General features: G+C 42.0%; 1 protein-coding gene across 4 annotated transcripts in view; it reads right to left on the reverse strand.

The window, feature by feature from the left end:
- The window catches only part of tmem62 (transmembrane protein 62), a 103,522-nt gene that overhangs the window by 17,856 nt on the left and 61,666 nt on the right, over window positions 1-24,000 (reverse strand). For all 4 annotated transcript variants that reach the window (XM_063054112.1, XM_063054103.1, XM_063054123.1 and 1 more), the window contains one exon: window positions 9,109-9,268. In XM_063054112.1, the coding sequence (XP_062910182.1) occupies window positions 9,109-9,268 (160 nt within the window). The remainder of the gene's footprint in view (window positions 1-9,108; window positions 9,269-24,000) is intronic.

Consider the following 24,000-nt stretch of genomic DNA (forward strand, 5'->3'; position numbering starts at 1 on the left):
AGCAGATACATCTCCGGGTTAAGTGGATTCCAAACTGACAAGCAGATACAAGGTGTGATGAGCTTCTCCTTGGATCTGACTACAAGTGACTTCCCAAGCCATTGCTGTAACCTAATCAACCACCAAAGGACTTGTTGACACGCCTGTTGCTGAGGGAAGAGTCCAACCAGATCATCAAAGCTCCATGGAAAATAGGGAGACAACACTGGCTCTTAAATGACTCAACAATTTTTTAAAGCCAAAATATGATTTAAAATATCGGGAGCATATTTTAACAAATTCAGCATCTTGTATATAAAGTTCATATTGAAAAAAATTTTTTTTTCTATTTTTTTTGGCATTTCCTTTGACAGTTTTCTCCCTGTTTTCTAATGAAGGCATTTATTCTTGAAGGCTTACCGTCCTCAGACACAAGGCACTGTCCTTTTTTCCCCAATAGTCTAAAACAATTCAAGTCTCAGGGACTTGAGTTAAACCTTCATTGCTCTTTCCTACAGAGCAATCAATGTTAGGATTTGAGATCAATTTCCCTCTCCCTTTTCCCTTAGACCTGCTGTGACTAAGACCTAACAGAATGTGAATGAGGATGAAATAAATCACCATTTGTTCTCTGAGGCTGGTGCACATTTCCTTTACACAAGAACAGAAGAAACAGGAGCAATAGGCCATTTGGCCTATTAAGCCTGTTCCACCATTCAGTAAGATCATTGCTGATTTAGACGTGGACTCAGCTCCACAGAACTGCCTTTTCCCCATAATCCTTAATGCCTCCGCTATGCAAAAATCTAACTGTGTCTTAAGTATATTTAATGAGATGGCCTCTAGTGCTTCCTTGGGCTGAGAATTCCACAGATTCATTAGACTCCGGGAAAAGCAGTTTCACTTCTCTCCATAAAGTTATAGAAAACTACAGCATAGAAACAGGCCTTTTGGCCCATCTAGTCCATGCTCAGCCATTTAAACAGCCTACTCCTATCATCCTGCACCAGGGCCATAGCCCTGCATACCCCGACCATCCACGTACCTAGCCAAACTTCTCTTAAACATTGAAATCAAAAACTGCACCCACCATCTGCACTGGCTGCTTGTTCCACACTCTCACCACCCTCCGAATGAAAAAGTTTCCCCCATGTTTCCCTTAAACATTTCACCCTTCACCCATAATCCATGACCTCTGGTTTTAGCAACACGTAATCGTCGTTTCATGTCTCAGCCTGAAACATCAACCATACTCTTTTCCATAGATGCTGCCTGGCCTGCTGAGTTCCTCCAGCATTTTCTGTGTGTTTCTTGGATTTCCAGCATCTGCAAATTTTCTCTTGTTTGTGATTTGACCTCTAGTTTGTCTCAGTGGAAAAAGCCTGCTTACATTTACCCTATCTATACCCCTCATAATTTTGTATACCTCTGTCAAATCTCCCCTCATGTAACAGGGAGTAAAGACTTAACTCACTCAATCTTTCCTTATAACACAGGTCCTCCAGACCTGGCAACATCCTTGTAAACTTTCTCTGCACTCTTTCAACCTTACTTGCATCTTTCTTGAAGGTAGATGACTAAAACGGCACATAATTCTCCAAATTGGGCCTCACCAAGTTTTATACAACTTCAACATAAGATCCCATCTCCTGTAGTCAATACACTGATTTACGAAGGCCAATGTGCCAAAAGCTTTCTTTACAACCCTACCTACCCATAACGCCACTTTCAATGAACTATGGACCTGTAATTCCCAGATCCCTTTGTTCTACTGTATTCCTCAATGCCCTACCATTCACTGTGTAAGACCTACCCTGGTTGGTTCTCCCAAAGCGCAACACCTCACACACTTGTCTGCATTAAATTCCATCTGTCATTTTCCAGCTGATCCAAATCCCACTGCAAGACGTAATAGTCTTTGCTGTCCACTACACCCTCAATTTGGTGTCATCCACAAATTTGCTGGTCCAGTTAACCAGATTATCATCCAGATCATTGATAAAGATGACAAACAACAAACAGCACCGATCCCTGCAGCACTCCACTAGTCACAGGCTTCCACTCAGAAAGGCAACTCTCCACTACCACACTCTGGCTTCTCCTGCAAATCTAATGTCTAATCCAATTTACTACCTTATCTTAAATGCCGAGCGACTGAACCTTGTAAACCAACCTCCCATGCAGGACCTTGTCAAATGCCTTGCTGAAATCCATGTAGACAATATCCACTACCTTTCCTTCAATAACTTTCCTTATAACTTCCTTGAAAAATTCTAAGATTGGTTAGATCCTGAAGAAGGTCTTGCCCCAAAAGATCGACTATTTCCGTAGATGCTGCCTGACTTGCTAAGTTCCACCAGCATTGCGTGTGTATTGCATGAGCTTTTAGTTTGATGCCTTTCTTTTCCCCTCAGTTATTCAAAGCTGGTTCTCCCCATCTTTACTGGTCTTGCTTTTAACTGGCATGGAGTACAGTCATAACCTACATTAAGATATTATTCAGGAGCAATTTCAGTTAGTTTTCTAAAGACTGGATTAAATGTCCATTTCAGCACTGATTCATTATTCTTACCCACTATCAGAGTTACCCTGTCTCTCAAATGATCTGGTGCAATTTGCATGTCTTTAATACAAAATAATCTGCAGATGCTGGGATCAAAGCAACACTCACAACACGCTGGAGGAACTCAGCAGGTCGGGCAGCATCTGTGGAAACGATGAGTCAACGTTTCGGGCCGGAACCCTTTGTCAGGACTGAAGAGGGAAGGGGCAGAGGCCCTATAAAGAAGGTGGGGGAGGGTGGGAAGGAGAAGGCTGGTAGGTCCAGTTGAAAAACCAGTAATTTGAAAGACAAAGGAGTGGGGGAGGGGAAGCAGGGAGGCAATAGGCAGGAAAGGTGAAGAAGGAATAGGGGAAAACACAATGGATAGTAGAAGGAGGCGGAACCATGTCTTTAGTGATGTTCCATAGCTATTATAGACCATAGAACAAAATTAACATCCTTGTATAACGAAAGCTACCTGTCCCCATAGTAGTCTGGGGATTAATTAAAATATAAATCTACCTTTGCCTATGACACCATTCAATTTACGAATATTCTCTTTTGGCAATAAAGAGCATTTTAAGGCCTTGCTACTAATGTAATTCAGGAAAATGTAAAAGACTACACAGAGTAAGATTTGCAACCCAGCAACACCTTTGTGACAAGATAATACAATTTTAAATTAGTCGAGAATGCATATTGGTCAGAATATTAAGGAAAACTACACTACTTTTTTCTGGTAGTAGAGTGGGAATTTTTCATCTACTTGAGGCACAGAGAGTTTCAGATTACTCCTGTTATGACACCAGTGGGTATCTCAGTAAAATTCCACAAATCCATTGGCAAGATGTGAACAAACATCCGCGCTCTCTCCCAGAACAATGTCCCAAACACTGATGCCCTAACTACAGTCAGAGGGGCCCTGTTGAAGACTGGTAACTTCCATTCACTGGTTCATTGGCAAGACCGAGGCGGGGAGCTGTTTGCCCTCTGTTGTTGCTAGGCCCTGGCCCTCATACCACAACGTTGCCTGTTGCACCTGCCCAGGGCAGGACTCTTAAGTTTTTTTTGTGACTATTTGTTGTATGTATGCTGTACATTCTATGTGCTGTGTATGACTGTTGATAGACGTTTTGCATCGTCACCCTGGAGGAATGCTGGTCATTTGAATGTATTCATTCATATTTGTGTATAGTTGAATGACCATTAAACTTGAACTTGAACTTTTAGACCATCCTTGAAAAACTGGAACACCATCTTCAACTTCTAGGAATGTTCATCCCATGATCACTCAAAATGGAGGATCATCACCTGGAAAGGCAACTCTCAAAGGTCTCTACAACAGGAACAATGGTAGGGTTCTCAAATGGCAGAAGTAATCGGTTCCAGCCTCATTACAGAGAATGCAAGAAACAGGAACAGAAGTGGAGAAGTCAGCCGTCCAACCTGCTTTCTTAAGCTGGATGGGCTGATCCAGTCTTGAACTCAGCACCACTTTCTCACAGTCTCCGCACACGCTTTCACTCCCTTCTCATTATGACTTGAACATATTCAACAACTCTGTGCCTCTATAGTTCTTTGGATAGTGAATTGGGAAGATTCATGAACAAGAACACCGCCTCCATCCGAAATGGGTGACTCCCTATTCTGAATATGAATCCACAGTTGTAGAGAACTCCATGGAGGAAAGCATCCACCCGCTAAATCTCCTCAGGAGCCTGAATGTTTCAATAGGATCACCTCTCTTTCTTACACAGTCCAATGGGTACAGCCCAACCTTGCTTCATGCATTAACCCCTATATTCATTTTGCAACCAACAGCAGTTTATCTTGTTAACCATATTACTGTCTGTGGGAACCTGCTGGGTGCAAACTGTCTGTCACGCTTCCTGCTTTGCAACACTTAACAGTATGTCTGATATTAAGCGTAACATTCTGCAAGAATCACTATTGGGGTTACTGTTGGTTAGTGGTTACATTAATGATCTGGAAATGAGTATTTTCAACACAAACTGCAAGTATATACAAATGATATTGATCAGGATTATATGCACTCTCAATGTTACAGACTGTATTGGAGACTAAAGTCATGGCTGGTAAACAAGCAAATGTTCAGGGGATATTTGCGTGGAGTTCTGCATAGGTATGTTCCAATGAGAGAAAGAAAGGATGGTAGGGTACAGGAACCGTGGTTTACAAAGGCCGTTATAAATCTAGTTGAGCAGAAAACAAGAGCTTACGAAAGGTTCAAAGAACTAGGTAATGATAGAGATCTAGAAGATTATAAGGCTAACAAGAAAGGAGCTTGTTCCATGAGAAGGTCTTGACAGACAGAATTAAGGGAAACCCCCAAGGCATTGCGAAAAGCAAGAGGATAAGACGTGAGGGAATAGGACCATTCAAGTGTGGCAGTGGAAAATTGTGTATGGAACCGGAGGAGATAGCAGAGGTACTTAATGAATATTTTGCTTCAGTATTCACTACAGAAAAAGATCTTGGCGATTGTAGGGATGACTTGCAGCGGACTGTAAAGCTTGAGCGTGTAGATATTAAGGAAGAGGATGTGCTGGAGCTTTTGCAAAGCGTCAAGTTGGATGAGTCACCGGAAGCAGACGGGATGTACCCCAGGCTACTGTGGGAAGCGAGGAAGGAGATTACTGAGCCTCTGGCGATGATCAATGGGGATGGGAGAGGCTCCGGTGGATTGGAGGGTTGCAGATGTTGTTCCCTTATTCAAGAAAGGGAGTAGAGATAGCCCAGGATATTATAGACAAATGAGTCTTACTTCAGTGGTTGATAAGTTGATGGAGAAGACACTGAGAGGCAGGATTTACGAACATTTGGAGAGGCATTATATGATTATTAGGAATAGTCAGCATGGCTTTGTCAAAGGCAGGTGATGCCTTACGAGCCTGATTGAATTTTTTGAGGATGTACCTAAGCACATTGATGAAGGTCGAGCCGTAGATGTAGTGTGTATGGATTTCAGCAAGGCATTTGATAAGGTACCCCATGCAAGGCTTATTGAGAAAGTAAGGAGGCATGGGATCCAAGGGGACATTGCTTTTTGGATCCAGAATTGGTTTGCCCACAGAAGGCAAAGAGTGGTTGTAGACGGGTCATATTCTGCATGGAGGTCAGTGACCAGTGGTGTGCCTCAGGGATCTGTTCTGGGACCCTTACTCTTCATGATTTTTATAAATGACCTGGATGAGGAAGTGGAGGGATGGGTTAGTAAGTTTGCTGATGACACAAAGGTTGGGGGTATTGTGGATAGTGTGGAGGGCTGTCAAAAGTTTACAGCGGGACATTGATAGGACGCAAAACTGGGCTGAGAAGTGGCAGATGGGGTTCAACCCAGATAAGTGTGAAGTGGTTCATTTTGTAGGTCAAATATGATGGCAGAATATAGTAATAATGGTATGACTCTTGGCAGTGTGGAGGATCAGAGGGATCTTGGGGTCCGAGTCCATAGGACACTCAAAGCTGCTACGCAGGTTGACTCTGTGGTTAAGAGGGCATACGGTGCATTGGTCTTCATCAACCATGGGACTGAGTTTAAGAGCAGAGAGGTAATGTTGTAGCTATATAGGACTCTGGTCAGACCCCACTTGGAGTACTGTGCTCAATTCTGGCTGCCTCACTACAGGAAGGACGTGGAAACCATAGAAAGGGTGCAGAGGAGATTTTCAAGGATGTTGCCTGGATTGGGGAGCATGCCTTATGAGAGTAGGTTGAGTGAACTCGGCCTTTTCTCCTTGGAGCAACAGAAGATGAGAGGTGACCTGATACAGGTGTACAAGATGATGAGAGGCATTGATCGTATGGATAGTCAGAGGCTTTTTCCCAGGGCTGAAATGGCTAGCATGAGAGGGCACAGTTTCAAGGTGCTTGGAAGTAGGTACAGAGGAGATGTCAGGCTAAGTTTATTTTTTGTTTGTTTGTTGTTGTTTTTTTTTCACAGAGAGTGGTGAGTGCATGGAATGGGCTGCTGGTGGTGGTGGTGGAGGCGGAAATAGAAACATAGAAAACATACAGCACAATACAGGCCCTTCCTCCCACAAAGCTGTGCCGAACATGTCCCTACCTTAGAACTACCTAGGCCTTACCCATAGCCCTCAATTTTTCTAAGCTCCCTGTAGCCATCCAGGAGTCTCTTAAAGGACCCTATCATTTCCACCAATGATAGGGTCTTTTAAGAGACTCCTGGATAGGTACATGGAGCTTAGAAAAATAGAAGGCTATGGGTAACCCTGGTAATTTCTAAGGTAAGGACATGTTTGGCACAGCTTTGTGGGCCGAAGGACCTGTATTGTGCTGTAGGTTTTCTATGTTTCTATGTTAACCTTGGAAATGTGCAGCTCTTTAAATGTAGACAGAGGAAATACTAAATAATCATAAACACCAAGAACAACTAAAAGGCATTGTTGGACTGGCAGTCCATTTGGTTAGGAATGATAGATTAACTGTACTTGATGCAAGTTAGTATGGGCAGCAGAACTTCATGTGAACTTATCTTTTTGGATGAAGAAGAGTAGGGCTTGTTTGAATAAAGTTTAGTCCAACTCCAAAGTTGGAAGGATTTGTCAGATCATGGCCACTCTGTACCTCAACTTCACCTTTCTTCATATGCTCTCTCAATAGCCTTAGCTGACCAATATCTATTGATAAAAAAAGGTGGAAACTAAGTAGATAGAGGGGAGAGAAAAAGAAAGTTGTTATTTCAGAATGAACAAAATTTTTATCAGAACTGGGGAATATTTTGAAAAATGAAATGTGTTAAGGTGCAGGTCTGGGTGGAGAGATTGGGGCAGAGAGATTAGAGTCCACTTACTGATCTAACCTATTCTCTTCATCTCCATTACCAACATTGAGCTTTCCAGTACCTGCTATTTTTATTTCCAGTATTTTAGATTTTAAACACCTCTTGTTCGGTGTCGTACCTTCAATTCTGCATGAGGATTGGTAATCTTTGAGGGAGAGGGTAACAGCTTCTTTTGTACGAAGCCACTCTTCCTTATTTCGTATCAGTTAGATCTAGATTTACAATTCTGTCCTTTTCCTAGATTCTTACAACCAAAGAAATACTTTTCTTATATCCCTTTATCATTTTAAAGATAATAATTCGGGAGTACAGTCTATATATATTGGTCACATGTGCAGTGACTGAGTGTTAGCTGAAAAGATGTTGGAAGTGATGCCCCTTGGGACTGAACATCCTGCTGACACCTGATAATGGGGCAGGGTCCACTGTTCAGCATAGTGTAACAGGGTGTAAAACAATGACCATTAACTCATTTAAAGATCATGTGACCTGATATTTGCTTTCTTGCTCTTTTCAACAGCAAACTTATACGTTCACCAACTTTCTGCAAACAGTCTTGCTACAAGCAACTACTTTACAGAACAACTCTGCCAAGTCAGCTGAGTCTCTGGTTGTCTGCAGTGTTCCCTGCCCTGCTGCACACCTCTAAGGTATAGGCCAGGCACTTTAAAACACCATCAATGTACCACCCTCTGTCTTCACAAAACCTCTCAAACATACTGGAAGAATGCACTAACCCAACATCAGCTTTGTCTCCCAGGCCAGCCTCCAAAGAATGGAGATGAATTACACAGCCACCTCTGATGGTTGGGCCATGTTATTCACACACCCAACACCAGATTCTCCAAACAGATGCTATTCCCAGCTCTGTGACATCAAAAGACGGCCACAGAAACAGTAAAAATGATTAAGGGTGTTTTCAAAATTTCCTTGAATAAGTGCAACATACTCACCAATTGTGGAAACCTCTGGTTCATGACCACTCAAAATGAAGGAGCATTCAGAATGGCAAATGTCTTTGTCAGAAGCAGCTAAAAACCCAGTACAATTCATGGATGAGCATCCAACCCACCAAATGAACTACCCACACTCTATCAAGCAGTGTGTCTCAGTCACACATTGACCTCACCAGCCTCCTCAAAGTCAAAGCAGAAATAAGTCATCCTCGATTATGAGTTCTTATGCTTTTGTTCTACTACATTGTTGCAACAGAGATGAATGGATGTTCAAGAAATGGCAATTCATTGTTTACTTTAGCAGATTACAACCTGCCAGACTCAATGAGTTTGACAATTTCACATCACATCCATGATCTCCATTTGCAATCACTCTGCTACCTCCATTTATACTTCCTTTAATCCCACTTCTTGCTTTTGGCCATTTATAGCCCGTCCTTTCCCTTGTGTTGCTTAATGCTGTATCCAGTCCTCTCCCAGAACTCAACTTGTTTTTTATTTTTCACTCACTTTTCCTACTTCTAAAAATCCTTGTACTTTCTTTATAAATGCAACACTACTGTATATTCTGCACTGTATTCTTTCATATGTATGGAATGACCAGTCTGAATGGCATGTAAACAAAATCTTTTCATTGTATTTCAGTACACGGGACAAAAATAAACCAATACTCACTTTCCACTTCTAATGAAATATTATCTCTACAAATGCTGCCTGACCCACTGAGCATCAGTGTTCTCTCCCATTTCAGAGTTCTTTCTGCTGTATTTTGCTTTTGGATAGAAGAAAACTATGTATTTTGTTACCTGTGCTTGGACTTCAATGAAATGCATTCCTTTACTGTAATCCTTGGCCTTCCAGGGCAATGTATGAAGTGGACCTTCGATATGGACTGCATTGCCTATTAAGACACCATCAATTTTGATGAGAACTGAAGTGACTTGAGCTGGGGAGAAGGCTAGGACCCTGATGAGGAAATGTAAACCATGTTACCAACAATAATTAGACCACAAAGCTGTATTCAATCTCACAGTTGTTATTGACACATTTACTATCAGCCACCAGATCTCCAAATAATCCAACTTCACATGTAGTATAGGAAATTTAATTTAAACACAAGGAGTATAACGCAGCCCGGATTAGTACATGGAAGTATGGTGCCGTAGCCATTACAGAAACTTGGTTGAGAAAAGGGTGAGACTGGTTGGTAGCTTAAGGTTTAGGGTGCAGATACTTCAGACACGACAAAGGGGAATGTAACAGGTGGGGGAACCGCATTACTGATTAGGGAAAATGTTACGGCTGCAATGAGGTATCTTGAATGGTTCATCCAGCGAGGACATACAAGTAGAGCTCAGAGAAACAGATAAGCAGGCAGGCCATGCAAAGACACAAGAAACAACAGGTTTACTGCAGTGAGACGAGAAAATCTGCAGATGCTAGACATCCAAGCAACACACACAAAATGCTGAAGGAACTCAGCAGGCCAGGCAGCATCTACAGAAAAGAGTAGAAGTTGATGTTTTGGGCTGACACCCTTCATCAGGTGCTGCCTGGCTTGCTGAGTTCTTCTAGCATCTTATATTGTGATATTAACATCCCCAATATTGACTGGCACTTCCTAATTCCTGGGCATGGAAGGGGCAAATTTGTACCGTGTATTAGGAGGGATTCTTGAAACAATGTGTAGATAGTACAATAGAGATGGGGCCCATACTAAACATTATATTGGGGAATGAGTCAGGCCAGTTTATTGAAGTTTCTGTTAGGGAGCAATGACTAGTATTTTATGATAGTTACAGGGAGGACAAGCAGGTTACAGGTAAAAATGCTAAATTGGAGAATGACTAATTACTAAAACATTAGGCAGGAACTGAAAACTTTATTTAACGGTAAATCTGATTCTAATGTGGGAGTCTTTAACAGAAGTTGTAGAGTGAGGACCAGCATATTCCTGTGTAGATGAAAGGTAAGGATGACAAGGTTCAGGAACCTTGGATGACAAGTGATATTGTAAGTTTAGTCAAAAAGCAAACGGAAATACTGTATATGTAAGATTTAGGAAACTGAAATCAAACAAGAGCCATTAGGAGTATAAAGGAAGTAGGAAAGAACTTATTCAAGAGATTAGGAGGTCAAAGGTCCATGAAATGTCCTTAACATGAGGGATTAAAAGAATCCCAAAGCATTTTATTTGTATATCAGGAGCAAAAGGTAAGTGACGGAAGGCATAGGTCCAGTCAGGGACAAAAGTTGAAATTTGTGCCTAGAGAAACAGGAAGAGGGTGAGCTCCTTCATGAGTACTTTACACTGCTATTCATTAAGGTGAAGGACATGGGTGATGGAAAGGTCAAGGAGATGTATGCTGATACTCTAGAGCACATCAATATTCAGGAAATAGGATGGAAAAGCAGATAAAAACCATGCTTACCTTCATTGGTCAGAATATTGGGTATGAAAGTGGGCAAGTTAAGTATAAAACTTTGGTCAGGCCACATTTGAACCATTCTGTGGAGTTCTGGTTGCCACATTACAGGAACGATGTGGACATTATGCAGAAGAGGTTCACCAGGATGTTGCTAGAATGAAAGAGTATCAGCTACAAGAGGAGGTCTGACAAGTTTGTATTGTTTTCTCTGGCAGGCTAAGGGGCAACCTGGTAGAAGCTTACAAAATTATAAAGAAGTTGGAATGTCAGATGGAAATTTCAAATACTAGCGGGAATAGATTTAAGTTGAAAGGGGGAAACTTTAAAGGAGCTTTGCAAGGCATTTTTTTGTTATACAAGGGGAGTGGTTAGTGCCTGAAACATGCTGCAGGAAGTGGTGGAAGCTGATAATGTACAATGGCATGTTTTAAAAAGCAGGCAAGGTACAGAGGCATACAAACCACGTACAGGCAGATGGATTACTTTAAACTGACATGATTGGCTCACACATGCTGGGATGAAGGGCCTGTTCCTGTGCTATACTGTTGTATGCTCTAACAGCAGGGCTTTGAGGATCAGTGAAGAGAGAACCTAACACTGGTGCCAGTAATGAGGAACTCAGTTAAACTGAGACTCAATCTTCATTTACAGTTTTCCACTGCATACAAAAGTTCACAATGATACAAGATGCCATTCAAAAGACATGGAGCTTTGATGGTCAAAGAGGAAAGCTAGTCCCATGGCAGGTGAGGTAGTAATCAAACAACACAGATTATAAGTGACAAGCAAATCAGAGGAGATGAGGGAAGTTATTTTATACAGCCATTCAATCAACTGCGTGGCCCTGAAGTAATCTTCTAGATTAAGTCCAATGATAATTAGTGACTAAGAGTTGCAGCAGAAGTTACTGTGGTATTCTGCTCTATTTCCAAAGTATATCTTCCTGTGGTAACCTGCATGACTGTAGAGGTGACAAAGGCTTATTATACCCAGTCGGTCATTTTGTATACAGTGGATTTCAGTTAATTGGGCCATCATTTAATCAAGGCAGCTGCCCATCTGGGACAACTCTTACAGAACAAAAACTAATTCAAAGAAATAGCCAGGATGCCCTTCATTATTTGGGACTATGCCCCTTAATTGGGTCAGGAGGCTGTTGCCGAACAGTGTTCAAATAGTATCATTTGTGCTCAAAAAGCAGTGATTTTTGTCACTGATAGTTGGTGAGAAATAAGCAATAAGACAATTCAAAACTGTTTTGCTCACTGCAGTTTCAAGCATTGGCTATGAATGAAAATGGAACGCCTTCACTACTCACACTAAGAAGCATTTGAATAGATCAATAATCATCTTGAATGTTACAATAAAAATGAAGATTTGGAGAAGGCAATCAGCAACAGCATTGTATGAAGGCAGTCCATTACCTACACTGTGTGTCTATGCTGACTTTCTTCATATACAGTCAATGAAAAGAACACTGCAGTATAGACTGGATGAATTCCTCCATTGGTATCTATTAGGAACTAATACGTATAAGACTACTATAGTATTATTAGTAGTGTTTTAATTTGGTCTGTATTTCATTTAAATACACAATTTGTTATTCAGTTAAACAGTAGTTTGTCTCTTTTATACTTTTTAACAATTATCATGAAATTTCAGCTAATTGGGGCAGCTGCTTAATTGGGTCAAAACATACTGCTCCTGATATGTCCCAAATAACTGGAATTCATTGTATATTCACATAAGCCCTCAATGAGATTGTGGCTTTCATATAAACATCAATTACTCCTCATTACACAAAGAACAGAAGAACAGAATTAATCCATGCAAGGGATCTCAGAATCAGGTTTACTATCACTGGCATTTGTCCTGAAACATAGAAACAAAGAAAATAAGTGCAGGAGAAGGCCATTCGGCCCTTCGAACCTGCACCACCATTCAGTATGATCATGGCTGATCATCCAACTCAGAACCCTGTACCTGCCTTCTCTCCATACCCCCTGATCCCTTTAGCCACAAGGGCCATATCTAACTCCCTCTTAAATATAGCCAATGAACTGGCCTCAACTGTTTCCTATGGCAGAGAATTCCACAGATTCACCACTCTCTGTGTGAAGAAGTTTTTCCTCATCTCGGTCATAAAAGGCTTCCCCTTTATCCTCAAACTGTGACCCCTCGTTCTGGACCTCCCCAAAAATTGGGAACAATCTTCCTGCATCGAGCCTGTCCGATCCCTTTAGAATTTTATACGTTTCAATAAGATCCCCCCTCAATCTTCTAAATTCCAGAGAGTTTAAGCCTAGTCAATCCAGTCTTTCATCATATGAAAGTCCTGCCATCCCAGGAATCAATCTGATGAACCTTCTTCGAACTCCCTCTATGGCAAGAATGTCTTTCCTCAGATTAGGGGACCAAAACTGCACACAATACTCCAGGTGTGGTCTCACCAAGGCCTTGTACAACTGCAGTAGTACCTCCCTGTTCCTGTACTTGATTCCTCTTGCTATGATCGCCTTTTTCACCGCCTGCTGTACCTGCATGCCCACTTTCAATGACTGGTCTTGTTGCACCTCCCCTTTTCCTAATCGGCCACCATTGAGATAATAAGATTTTCCTGTTTTTGCCACCAAAGTGGATAACCTCACATTTATCCACATTAAATTGCATCTGCCATGAATTTACCCACTCATCTAACCTATCCAAGTCACCCTGCATCCTCTTAGCATCCTCCTCACAGCTAACACTGCCGCCCAGCTTCATGTCATCCGCAAATTTGGAGATGCTGCATTTAATTCCCTCGTCTAAGTCATTAATATATATTGTAAACAACTGGGGTCCCAGCACTAAGCCTTGCGGTACCCCACTAGTCACTGCCTGCCATTCTGAAAAGGTCCTGTTTATTCCCACTCTTTGCTTCCTGTCTGCCAACCAATTCTCTATCCACATCAATACCATACCCCCAATACCATGTGCTTTAAGTTTGTACACTAATCTCCTGTGTGGGACCTTGTCAAAAGCCTTTTGAAAATCCAAATATACCACATCCACTGGCTCTCCCCTATCTGCTCTACTAGTTACACCCTCAAAAAATTCTATGAGATTCGTCAGACATTATTTTCCTTTCACAAATCCACGCTGACTTTGTCCGATGATTTCACCGCCTTCCAAATGTGCTGTTATCACATCTTTGATAACTGACTCTAGTATTTTCCCCACCACTGATGTTAGGCTAACCGGTCTATAATTCCCTGGTTTCTCTCTCCCTCCTTTTTTAAAAAGCGGAGTTACATTAGCCACCCTCCAATCCTCCAGAATCTAAAGAGTTTTGAAAAATTAACACTAATGCATCCACTATTTCTTGGGCTACTTCCTTAAGCACTCTGGGATGCCGACCATCTGACCCTGGGGATTTATCTGTTTTTAATCCCTTCAATTTACCTAACACCACTTCCCTACTAACATGTATTTCCCTCAGTTCCTCCATCTCACTAGACCCCCCGTCCCCTACTATTTCCAGAAGAATATGTATGTCCTCCTTAGTGAAGACAGAACCAAAGTAGTTATTCAATTGGTCTGCCATATCCTTGTTCCCCATGATCAATTCACCTGTTTCTGACTGTAAGGGACCTACATTTGTCTTAACCAATCTTTTTCTTTTCACATATCTATAAAAGCTTTTACAGTCAGTTTTTATGTTCACTGCCAATTTTCTCTCATAATCTTTTTTCCCTTTCCTAATTAAGCCCTTTGTCCTCCTCTGCTGGACTCTGAATTTCTCCCAGTCCTCAGGTGAGCCGCTTTTTCTGGCTAATTTGTATGTTTTTTCTTTGGAATTGATACTATCCCTAATTTCCCTTGTCAGCCACGGGTGCACTACCTTCCCTGGTTTACTCTTTTGCCAGACTGGGATGAACAACTGTTGTAGTTCATCCATGCAATCTTTAAATGCTTGCCATTGCATATCCACCGTCAACCCTTTAAGTATCAATTGCCAGTCTATCTGAAATTTGGTGTTTTGCGGCAGCAGTACAATGCAATACATAATAATTTAAAAACTATAAATTATAGTAAGAAATACAAAAACTAAATTAAATTAGTGCAAAAAGAGAGCAAAAAAAAAGACAAATATATAGTGAAGTAGTGTTCATGGGTTCATTGTCCATTCAGAAATCTGATGGCAGAGAGGAAAAAGCTCTTCTCGAGTTTGCGCCTTTCACTTCTGTACCTCCTCCCCGATGAGGGTCCTGAATGATGGATGCAACCTTTTTGAGGCATCACCATTTGAAGGTGGCCTTGATGCTGGGGAGGCAAGTACTCACAATGGAGCTGGCTGAGTTTACAACTTTCTGCAGCTTCTTCCAATCACGTGCAGTGGCCCTGCCAAACCAGATGATTATGCAACCAGTCAAATGCTCTCCATGGTACATCTGTAGAAATTTGGGAGAGTCTGTGGTGACATACAAAGTCTCCTCAAAATCCTAATGAAATACAGCTGCTGTCGTGCCCTCTTTGTAATCGCATCAATAGATCTTCATAGATGTTGACACCCAGGAACTTAAAACTGCTCACTTGTTCCACTGCTGATTCCTTGCTGAGGACTGGTGTGTGTTTCCTTGACTTCCCCTTCCTGAAGTCCACAATCAATTCCTTGGTCTGACTGAAGTTGAGTGCAAGGTTGTTGCAACACCACTCAACCAGCTGATCTATCTCGCTCCTGTACGCCTCCTTGTCACCATCCGAAATTCTGAATTCTGCCAATAATGGTTGTGTTATCAGCAAATTCAGAGACAGCATTTGAGCTGTGCTTAGCCACACAGTCATGGATGTAGAGGGTGTAAAGAGTGGGGTGAACACTCGAACAGCTTCTTCCCCTCCACCATCAGACATCTGAATGTACAATGAACCTCACTACATATTTTTTTCTTGAGGTGCGTCAGTGTTAATTGTCAGCAAGGAGATGTTATTTCTGATCTACACTGACTGTAGTATCCTCATGAGGAAGTTAAGCACCCAGCTGCAGAGGGAGGTATAGAGGCCCAGGTTTTGAAGCTTGTTGATTAGAACAAAGGGTATGATAGTGTTCAATGCTGAGCTGTAATCAACAAACAGCAGCCTGATGTAGGAATTGCTATTGTTCAGGTGATCCAAGACTGTATGGAGAGCCAGTGAGATTGCATCCACTGTACACCTATTGTGGTGACAGACAAATTGCAATGGGTCCAGATCCTTCCTTAGGGAGGAGTTGATTCTGGCAATGACCAACCTCTCAAAGCACTTCATCACAGTAGCTGTGAGTGCCACTGGGCAATAGGCATTGAGGCAGCTTACCCTGCTGTTTTTGGGCACTGGTATGATTATCATCCTTTTGAAGCAGGTGGGAACCTCTGATTGTAGTAGTGAGGGATTGAAGATGTCCTTGAACACTCCTGCCAGTTGGTTGGCACAGGTTTTTTGTGTCCTAGCAGGAAAACCTTCAGGGTCTGAACCCTTATGACGGTTCAACCTCTTGAAAGATGTTCTAACATTGGCTTCCCACAGAGTTGCCAGATGCTGCAGGGATTTGAATGGTGTAGTTTTATTCTCCCTTTTAAAACAAGCTTGAAAGGCAAACTCTGCCAGAGCTGACGTACATCTGATCCTGTCCCTACAATCAGAATTGCTGTTTTGCTCTTAAAATAGCCTTCTGAGGGTCATACCTGAACTTTGTGTATAGCTCTGGATCACCGGTTTTGAATGCCATAGATCCAACTCTCAGCAGACTACAATCTTCTGGTTCATTTATGGCTTTTGTTTTGGGAATGTCCGGTATGTTCTCAGAAGTACACACTGATCTATACAGGTCATGATGAAGTCATTCCGATCTAAAGATGAATCCCTGAATATTGTCTCGTCCATTGACGCAGAGCAGTTCTCCAAGTGCCTCTCTGCCTCCCTTGACTTTACTTTCTTGCTCCTCACCACTGGTCCTTAGTCTCTGCCTGTATGCTGGGAGTAGAAGTTAGCTGTTAGGACTTTCCAAAGTACAGAGAAGTGATGGCACTATAAGCGTTTTTGATGGTGGTATAACAGTGGCCAAGTGTGTTGGCTCCTCTGGTTCCTCGGTGATGTGTTGCTCAGAGACTTCTTCAAGCTGACTTGGCTGAAAACCCCGCAATGATAGGAAAGGCATCAGTTTCGTGTTTGCTGATTGCGATGCTCAGCTCCTCCAGGGCCTGCCTGACTTGGAAAGAGCAGGTGGAAAACTGCTCAGCAACTCCAGTGCCTGCCTGACTTTGGCCAAAGGTGGAAAGTACACCACTACTGGGTTGACAGTAGAAAATTCCTTCAGCGGATAAAATGGATGACGCTTGACTGCTGGATGTACCAGGTCAGGTGAGCAAGATTGAGGCAGAACTGCCATGACTGTGCCCCATGATGAGCTATTCATGAAGCATTTTCCACCTCCTCTGTTTTCAGCAGACTCAACAGGTGACCTGTCTTTTCAGTGGATGGTGAAGACCTCAGACTACAGCACTGCACCCAAATTGGATGGGAGTGAGCCATGTCTCCATGAAGCGAAGTACACAACCAGTCCCCAATGTTGTGCTGGTACTGCAATCTCACTCTGAGGTCTTCAATTTTATTTTCCAGAGACTATACATTTGCCTGCAGGATGACTGGGGGTGGGGGTCTAAGTTCACTGTGTTTCAATCATACCTATACCCCAGCATGCTTTCCCCACTTTTTTTTTCTTAAAGGGGAAAGGCACTCTCATCTTAAGTCTGCTGCTTGGGTATCAGAGTTTGAGAAACAATTGTATTTTAAGTAGTCTTAAAACTACTAAGTAGTCCCCATGGCTGTGACTGGATTTCTGCTGTAGTATGGCCAGTTGGTGGCGCAATGGCATCAGCGCCGGACTCCGGAGCGAAGGCTCCCGAGTTCGAATCCAAGTCAGGCTTTCCATCCGTGCCCGGTTGAGCGTTGAGCTAGCCACTTAGCCTCGTAAAAAAAAAAGGGTTGAGTCAAGAACGTTCATATCATGACCCAGTTAATTCGAAAGGAGACCAATCCTGACACTACGCGCCAGACAAGTCTGGTGTGACGCGCTAAAAAAAAGCTGTAGAATTACTAAGGGGGAATATTTGATGATTCCCATCGAGCTGCATGCAAAGAGTCATCATTTATCAGTGCCATCTTGGAAACCTTCAGCTGGTCCTTACAGTTAGAATTGAAGTGAAGTGTTCCAAGCTTCAGTATTGTCATTTAGGACCCAAACTGAACCTCATATTTTAAGTATTCACATGTAGTCACTGTCAAATAGACATCATAATCTTCCAAAATAATCCTTCAGTGAAGTTAGAATTATATTCACACCTTTTTTCAGAACAGTAACATGAAAAAGCCAAATTCTCAGAGCTCGTGAAGAGAATAGCCATAGGGTACAGGACTGTACTGATCTGTTGGTCAAATAGGAAAACAGGTTCATCCTGAAAACAACACGAACATGCACCTTGGGAGAACTAACAATGGTAGGACAAAGAGAGTAAGTGAGGGAGTACTGAGGAACACAGGGACCTTGGAGTATAAATTAAGAATTTCTGAAGGTGGCAGAACAGCAAGGTAAATGAAGACAGCATAAGGGATCCTAGACTTCATTAGCCAGGGTATAAAATACAAAAGCAAAGAGATTATTAATGAGGCAACAGCTAGGGTACCTTATGGAATTCTGGTCACACTATAAGGAAGTACTTGTTGCACTGGAGGGAGTGCACAGAAGCTTCACCAGGATGTGGCTGGAATGGAATATTTATGAGGTGGGTTTGTTTTCCTTTGAGTGGAAAAGGCTGAGAGAAGACCTGAATCCTTCCTTAGCACCCTGTAGCATCATCTCTTTTGTTAAAGACTTCTGTATTGCATCCGATCACTGAACTATCCTTTGATTCTTCCTTTCTTTTATCTCTGTATTTACTAGAAACCTGTTCCATTGTCAACATTATTCAGTCCTGAGTATCACCTGTCCAAAACGTTAATTCAGATTCCCTCAGCAGGTACTGCCTGATCCAGTGGAACAGCATAGTCATGATGGAAATATTCAGAAAATTGCCTACAAATCTCAATACACTGAGTCTGTTCTAATGCTGTCTGAAATCACAGGTGTGCCAGTGTGATTCTTCACTTACTCTTTAAGTAACTGTTCTGGTATCAGCCATTGCCTCTCAACCAGGGTTCAAGTACCATGCTAACGTCATGAGCCACAGCCAAAGCTGCCTTTGCAGTGTTGTGCTTGTGGAGCACCAACATTGAAAAACAGGATATGCCTGGAACAGAATCAGCAGGATATTGCCTGGCGGAGAGACTGGACAGACTGGGTTTGTAATATTTAGGTCCGATGTGATACCGGCAGCACCTGATGGGGTATACAACACGGAGGGGTATAGAAATAGCAGATAGAAGAAAATGTTTTACCCTTGGCAGTAGTATATAAAACTTGACGGTCCTTGGTTTAAGGAGATTTTGAGGAGGATTTATTGAAGATTTCTTTTGATCAGAGTGTGGTTGATATCTGGTACACACTGCTGGCAGGTAATTTCACAACATTTAAGCAGTATTTAGATGAGACTTAATTTGCCAAGGACTACAGTGCGACTCATCAACCTGATGAGTGGCTGAGGAGTGGCAAACGGTGTTTAATTCAGGTACTTGTGAAGCATATTTTTAGAAGACAAATCAAGTTAGGACTTTCACAATGAATGGCAAGGCCCTGAGGAATGTTGTAAAACAGAGGCCTAGGAGTACAACAACACTCTCTTTCAAATTTACTTTCACCATGGCTATGTAAAATGTTTAAGGATGCCTTACTTGTAGGTAAATTACCACAATCCTTTTATGAAGCATCTATTTCTTTAATTCCTAAAAACGATAAAGACCTTACTGATTGTGCATCATATAGACCTATCTTTGTTGAATGTACCGGAATGTGTTATTTCGCTCAACGCCGAGAAGGCGTTTGACAGAGTTGAATGGAAATATTTACTTAATGTGCTTGAAAGATTCAACTTTAGCCCAAAATTTATTTCTTGGATTGAATTGATATATCATTCAACTTTGGCTTCCGTAGTTACCAGTAATCAGAGACCCCCCTTTTTTAGGCTTTTCAGAGGGTTGTTCGTTAAGTCCTTTGTTATTTGATATAGCTTTGGAACCCTTGGCAATTGCCTTTCATGATTCACCTAATATATTTGGAATTACTAATGGGAAGGAGATGCATAAGGTATCATTGTATGGTATGCAGACTTGTTACTATATATCTCTAACCCAGAGAAATCCATCCTGGCAGTTTATCACTACTAGCTCAGTTTAGTAGTTTTTCTGGTTATAAACTAAATCTTATTAAGAGTGAGCTTTTTCCATTACGTATGCAAGTTTCAATTTATAGACAATTACCATTTGAATTAATTACTGATTACTTCACTTATTTGGGTGTCAAAATTAGTAAAAAAAATATAAAGATCTATTTAAAGTTAACTTGCTACCCTTAATTGACCATGTTAAACAATTGTTTACTAAATGGTCCCCACTGTCCTTATCATTGATTGGTCAAATTAATGTTATTAAAATGACTGTTTTACCTAAATTTCTGTATTTATTTCAAATGGTACCAATTTTTATCTCTAAATCCTTTTTTAATATTATTGATTCTAAAATTTCTTCATATATATGGCAGAATAAATATCATAGATTGAGTAAGAAATATCTACAGAAATCAAAAAAGGATGGTGGTTTAGCATTGCTGAATTTTAGATTTTATTATTGAGCAATTACTATCTGATATTTAATGTTTTGGATGCAAGATTGGGATGAAATTCATTGTCCACGATGGGTGAACCTGGAGGGTGAGTCTGTGCAAGGGTTCTCATTAAGACCATAAGACAAAGGAGCAGAAGTCGGCCATTCGGCCCATCGAGTCTGCTCCGCCATTTTATCATGAGCTGATCCATTCTCCCATTTAGTCCCACTCTCCCGCCTTCTCACCATAACTTTTGATGCCCTGGCTACTCAGTTACCTATCAATCTCTGCCTTAAATACACCCAATGACTTGGCCTCCACTGCTGCCCGTGGCAACAAATTCCATAGATTCACCACCCTCTGACTAAAAAAATTTCTTTACATTTCTGTTCTGAATGGGCGCCCTTCAATCCTTAAGTCATGCCCTCTCGTACTAGACTCCCCCATCATGGGAAACAACTTTGCCACATCCACTCTGTCCATGCCTTTCAACATTCGAAATGTTTCTATGAGGTCTCCCCTCATTCTTCTAAACTCCAAGGAATACAGTCCAAGAGCGGACAAACGTTCCTCATATGTTAACCCTCTCATTCTAGTGAATCTTCTCTGCACCCTCTCCAACGTCAGCACATCCTTTCTTAAATAAGGAGACCAAAACTGCCCACGGTACTCCAAGTGAGGCCTCACCAGCGCCTTATAGAGCCTCAACATCACATCCCTGCTCCTATATTCTATTCCTCCAGAAATGAATGCCAACATTGCATTCGCCTTCTTCACTACTGACTCAACCTGGAGGTTAACTTTAAGGGTATCCTGTACGAGGACTCCCAAGTCCCGTTGCATCTCAGAATTTTAAATTCTTTCCCTATTTAAATAATAGTCTGCCTGTTTATTTTTTCTGCCAAAGTGCATAACCATACACTTTCCAACATTGTACTTCATTTGCCACTTCTCTGCCCATTCTTCCAATCTATCCAAGTCTCTCTGCAGACTCTCCGTTTCCTCAGCACTACCGGCCCCTCCACCTATCTTCGTATCGTCAGCAAGCTTAGCCACAAAGCCATCTATTCCATAATCCAAATCATTGATGTACAATGTAAAAAGAAGTGGCCCCAACATGGACCCCTGTGGAACACCACTGGTAACCGGCAGCCAACCAGAATAGGATCCCTTTATTCCCACTCTCTGTTTCCTGCCAATCAGCCAACGCTCTATCCACGTATGTAACTTTCCCGTAATTCCATGGGCTCTTATCTTGTTAAGTAGCTTCATGTGTGGCACCTTGTCAAAGGCCTTCTGAAAATCCAAATATACAACATCCACTGCATCTCCCTTGTCTAGCCTACTGGTAATTTCCTCAAAAAATTGTAATAGGTTTGTCAACACACATCAAAGTTGCTGGTGAACGCAGCAGGCCAGGCGGCATCTCTAGGAAGAGGTACAGTCGACGTTTTAGGCCGAGACCCTTCGTCAGGACTAACTGAAGGAAGAGTTAGTAAGAGATTTGAAAGTGGGAGGGGGAGATCGAAAATGATAGGAGAAGACAGGAGGGGGAGGGATGGAGCCAAGAGCTGGACAGGTGATTGGCAAAGGGGATATGAAAGGATCATGGGACAGGAGGTCCGGGGAGAAAGACAAGGGGGGGAACCCAGAGGGGGGCAAGGGGTATAGTCAGAGGGACAGAGGGAGAAAAAGGAGAGTGAGAGAAAGAATGTGTGTATAAAAATAAATAACGGATGGGGTACGAGGGGGAAAAAATAAATAACGGATGGGGTACGAGGGGGTTTGTCAGGCAGGATTTTCCTTTAAGGAATCCATGCTGAGTTCTGCCTATCTTGTCATATGCCTCCAGCTACTCTGTAACCTCATCCTTGACAATCGACTCCAACAACTTCCCAACCACCGATGTCAAGCTAACAGGTCTATAATTTCCTTTTTACTTCTTTGCCCCCTTCTTAAATAGCGGAGTGACATTTGCAATCTTCCAGTCCTCTGGAGCCATGCCACAATCTATCGACTTTTGAAAGATCATCGCAAATGCCTCCGCAATCTCCACAGCTACTTCCTTCAGAACACGCGGGTGCATTCCATCTGGTCCAGGAGATTTATCTACCTTTAGACTATTCAGCTTCCTGAGTACTTTCTCTGTTGTAATTGTGACTGTGCACACTTCTCTTCCCTGCCACCCTTGAGTGTCCGATATACTGCTGATGTCTTCCTCAGTGAAGACTGATGCCAAATACTCGTTCAGTTCCTCTGCCATCTCCTTAACTCCCATTACAATTTCTCCAGCATCATTTTCTATCGGTCCTATATCTACTCTCACCTGTCTTTTACTCTTTATACACTTGAAAAAGATTTTGGTATTCTTTTTGATATTATTTGCTAGCTTCCTTTCATAGTTAATCTTTCCCTCTTAATGACCTTCTTGGTTTCCTTTTGTAAGGTTTTAAAAACTTCCCAATCCTCTGTCTTCCCACTAATTTTTGCCTCCTTGTATGCCCTGTCCTTTGCTTTAACTTTGGCTTTGACTTCTCGTCAACCACGGTTGCATCCTTTTTCCACTCGAAAATTTCTTCTTTTTTGGAATATACCTGTCTTGCACATTCCTCACTTCTCGCATAAACTCCAGCCACTGCTGCTCTGCTGACTTTCCCACCAGTGTCCCTTTCCAGTTAACTTTGGCCAGTTCCTCTATCATGCCACTGTAATTTCCTTTACTCCACTGAAATACTGACACATCAGATTTCGGCTTCTCTTTTTCTAATTTCACAGTGAACTCAATCATGTTATAATCACTGCCATCTAAGGGTTCCTTCACCTCAATCTCTCTAATCACCTCCGGTTCATTACACAATACCCAATCCAGTACAGCCGATCCCCCAGTGGGCTCAACAACAAGCTGTTCTAAAAAGCCATCTCGCAGACATTCTACAAATTCTCTCTCTCTTGAGATCCACTGCCGACCTGATTTTCCCAATCCACTCGCATGTTAAAATCCCCCACAATTATCATAACACTGCCCTTTTGACAAGCCTTTTCTATTTCCTGTTGTAATTTGTAGTCCACATCCCTGCAGCTGTTTGGAGGCCTATAAATAACTGCCATCAGGGTCCTTTTACCCCTGCTATTTCTTAGCTCAACCCATAAAGATTCTGCACCTTCCAATCCTACATCACCTCTTTCTAATGATTTAATATCATTTCTTACCAATAAAGCCACGCCTCCCCCTCTGCCTACCTTCCTATCTTTCCGATACACTGTGTATCCTGTACATTCAGCTCCCAGAGACATGCATCCTTTAGCCACGTCTCAGTGATGGCCACAATATCATACCTGCCAATCTGCAGCTGTACGACAAGATCATCCACCTTATTCCTTATGCTGCATGCATTTAAGAACAACAACTTAAGACCAGTATTTGGTACTTTTCACTTTGATTTCACTGCAACTTTATTGCACTGCAACTCATCCCAATGGCTACAAATTTGCCCCATCAC

This window comes from Mobula hypostoma, chromosome 1 (genome assembly GCF_963921235.1).
Source record: "Mobula hypostoma chromosome 1, sMobHyp1.1, whole genome shotgun sequence".
In the NCBI taxonomy this organism is placed as follows: domain Eukaryota; kingdom Metazoa; phylum Chordata; class Chondrichthyes; order Myliobatiformes; family Myliobatidae; genus Mobula; species Mobula hypostoma.